Source organism: Poecilia reticulata, linkage group LG16 (assembly GCF_000633615.1).
Source record: "Poecilia reticulata strain Guanapo linkage group LG16, Guppy_female_1.0+MT, whole genome shotgun sequence".
Classification (NCBI taxonomy): domain Eukaryota; kingdom Metazoa; phylum Chordata; class Actinopteri; order Cyprinodontiformes; family Poeciliidae; genus Poecilia; species Poecilia reticulata.
In genome coordinates, this window is record NC_024346.1 from 103,883 (window position 1) to 105,647 (window position 1,765).

Sequence of the window (1,765 nt, forward strand, 5' to 3'; positions counted from 1 at the left end):
AGGAAGTGTTAGCAGTTAGCAGGAAGTGTTAGCAGGAAGCGTTAGCAGTTAGCAGGAAGTGTTAGCAGTTAGCATGAAGTGTTAGCAGGAAGCGTTAGCAGTTAGCAGTCTGGCAGGTGAAGTTGAGGTGGGGTCATTCCTACCTTTGGACCTGAAGCTCCTGGCACACCTGGTGGTCCTCGTCTCCCTTCGTCTCCAGGTGCGCCCTGCAGAGAGCAGGTCACACGCTGAGCGCAGCTCAGCAGTCAACATGGCGGCGGTTTGTTTGTTCTCCTACCGTGGAGCCGCTGGCGCCTCGTCTCCCGTCCCGACCCTGCGGCGCAGAGAGCAACTCGTCATCTACTGACGCATCAACCTGAGACTTTACGGTTTCTGTTCTGACCTCTAGTCTCCCTGGTGCTGCAGTAACCATGGCAACAAGGTGTCGTTTTTTTACACTTGGGCGCGGCTGATTAGCTTCTTTAAAAGCTCAAATAGCCCCTGACCTCTGACCCCAGATCCAGAGAAGTTGGGAAGGAGGCTTCATGGATGCAGAGAGAGGAGGAGGAAGGTGAACCTTCGTCTCCTCTTTAGAGATTTTAAGAGGAGCAGCAAAAGCAAAGGAGGTGGATTAGCAGAGCATCGTCTCTCTGCTTCCTGGATGCTGAACTGTTAGCATGCCACGATGGCTAATGAAAATGTTATATAGCAACAGTCTTCAGTCAGAGGCCACTTCAGATTCACTGTAACACTGACTGCTACTGGACATTCTTAAATTACTCTTTGAAGGTACTAGCATTCACTGCCAAACAGTTAGCTCTGCTAATGCTAACATGCTAAATTTAGCGTAAGATGATGAGTCGATTTCCTTTTGTTCCAAAATAAACACAACTTAATAAATAAACCAATAAACGATTAAACAATTGTCATTACATAGTTTAAAACAGGAAACTAAACATTAAACAATAATTTGACCCTTTTATTTGTGCTGATTATCTGCAGTCGGACATGATTCCTCATGTGCAGTGGGCGGAGCTAACGCTGCTCTGGTTGCTATGATTGGTCTGAACCAGACTGTGCTGGCTAACCAATCAGAACAGAACAGAACAGTGATTGGTGAAGGGACATCTGGCTGCTCTGAAGCACATAATGATTAAATCAGTGTTTAATTAGTGATGTAACTTTAACAGAAGCTCAGCTGTGGGTCAGCGTTGGGTCGGGATCCCGCCGGGTTCTGCGGCGTTAGGAGACTCACCGGGTTCCCGTCCACTCCGTCCGTCCCGGGACGTCCCTGCCGTCCAGGCGTCCCCTGGGAATGGAAACGCAGCCGCATGAGAAGAGCGACCAGATGTGCAAAACCTCTGGATCCGGACCAGAGGCCCAGCTGCTGGTAACCAGAACCCGGTAACGATGGCCTGGTTCTGGTTCCTAATGCTCCACTTCAGGCCTCAGATCAGATCACGATGTTAATCCAGGGAAACTCAATCCCTCCCAAACACGTCGGATCTGCTGAGATCGGCTAAAGATGGCCGACGTCATTATGAATAGACAGGAAATGTGTAGTTTAATAAAGAAGTCGTATAAATTCACGTCCTGCCAGAGAAACATGGAAGAGTTTGTTCAGTCCAAGCAGCTGAAGAACAGATTAAAAACAGGATGTCGAATAATCTCTTCATCATGGAGGATCCTGATCAGCCAATAGGGATCCGTTACCAGGCAGGATGGGAAATAAAACCAGATCGCTGCTCTGTCACGCAGAAACAGCCTTTAAGTTTTCACTGCGCTG

General features: G+C 48.4%; 1 protein-coding gene across 3 annotated transcripts in view; it reads right to left on the bottom strand.

Moving 5' to 3' along the window:
* The window catches only part of LOC103477507 (collagen alpha-6(VI) chain-like), a 38,055-nt gene that overhangs the window by 5,054 nt on the left and 31,236 nt on the right, over positions 1–1,765 (bottom strand). For all 3 annotated transcript variants that reach the window (XM_017309377.1, XM_017309376.1, XM_017309378.1), the window contains 3 exons: positions 1,235–1,288; positions 278–313; positions 144–206 (listed from right to left, as the gene is read on the bottom strand). In XM_017309377.1, coding sequence (XP_017164866.1) covers positions 144–206; positions 278–313; positions 1,235–1,288 — 153 coding nt within the window. The remainder of the gene's footprint in view (positions 1–143; positions 207–277; positions 314–1,234; positions 1,289–1,765) is intronic.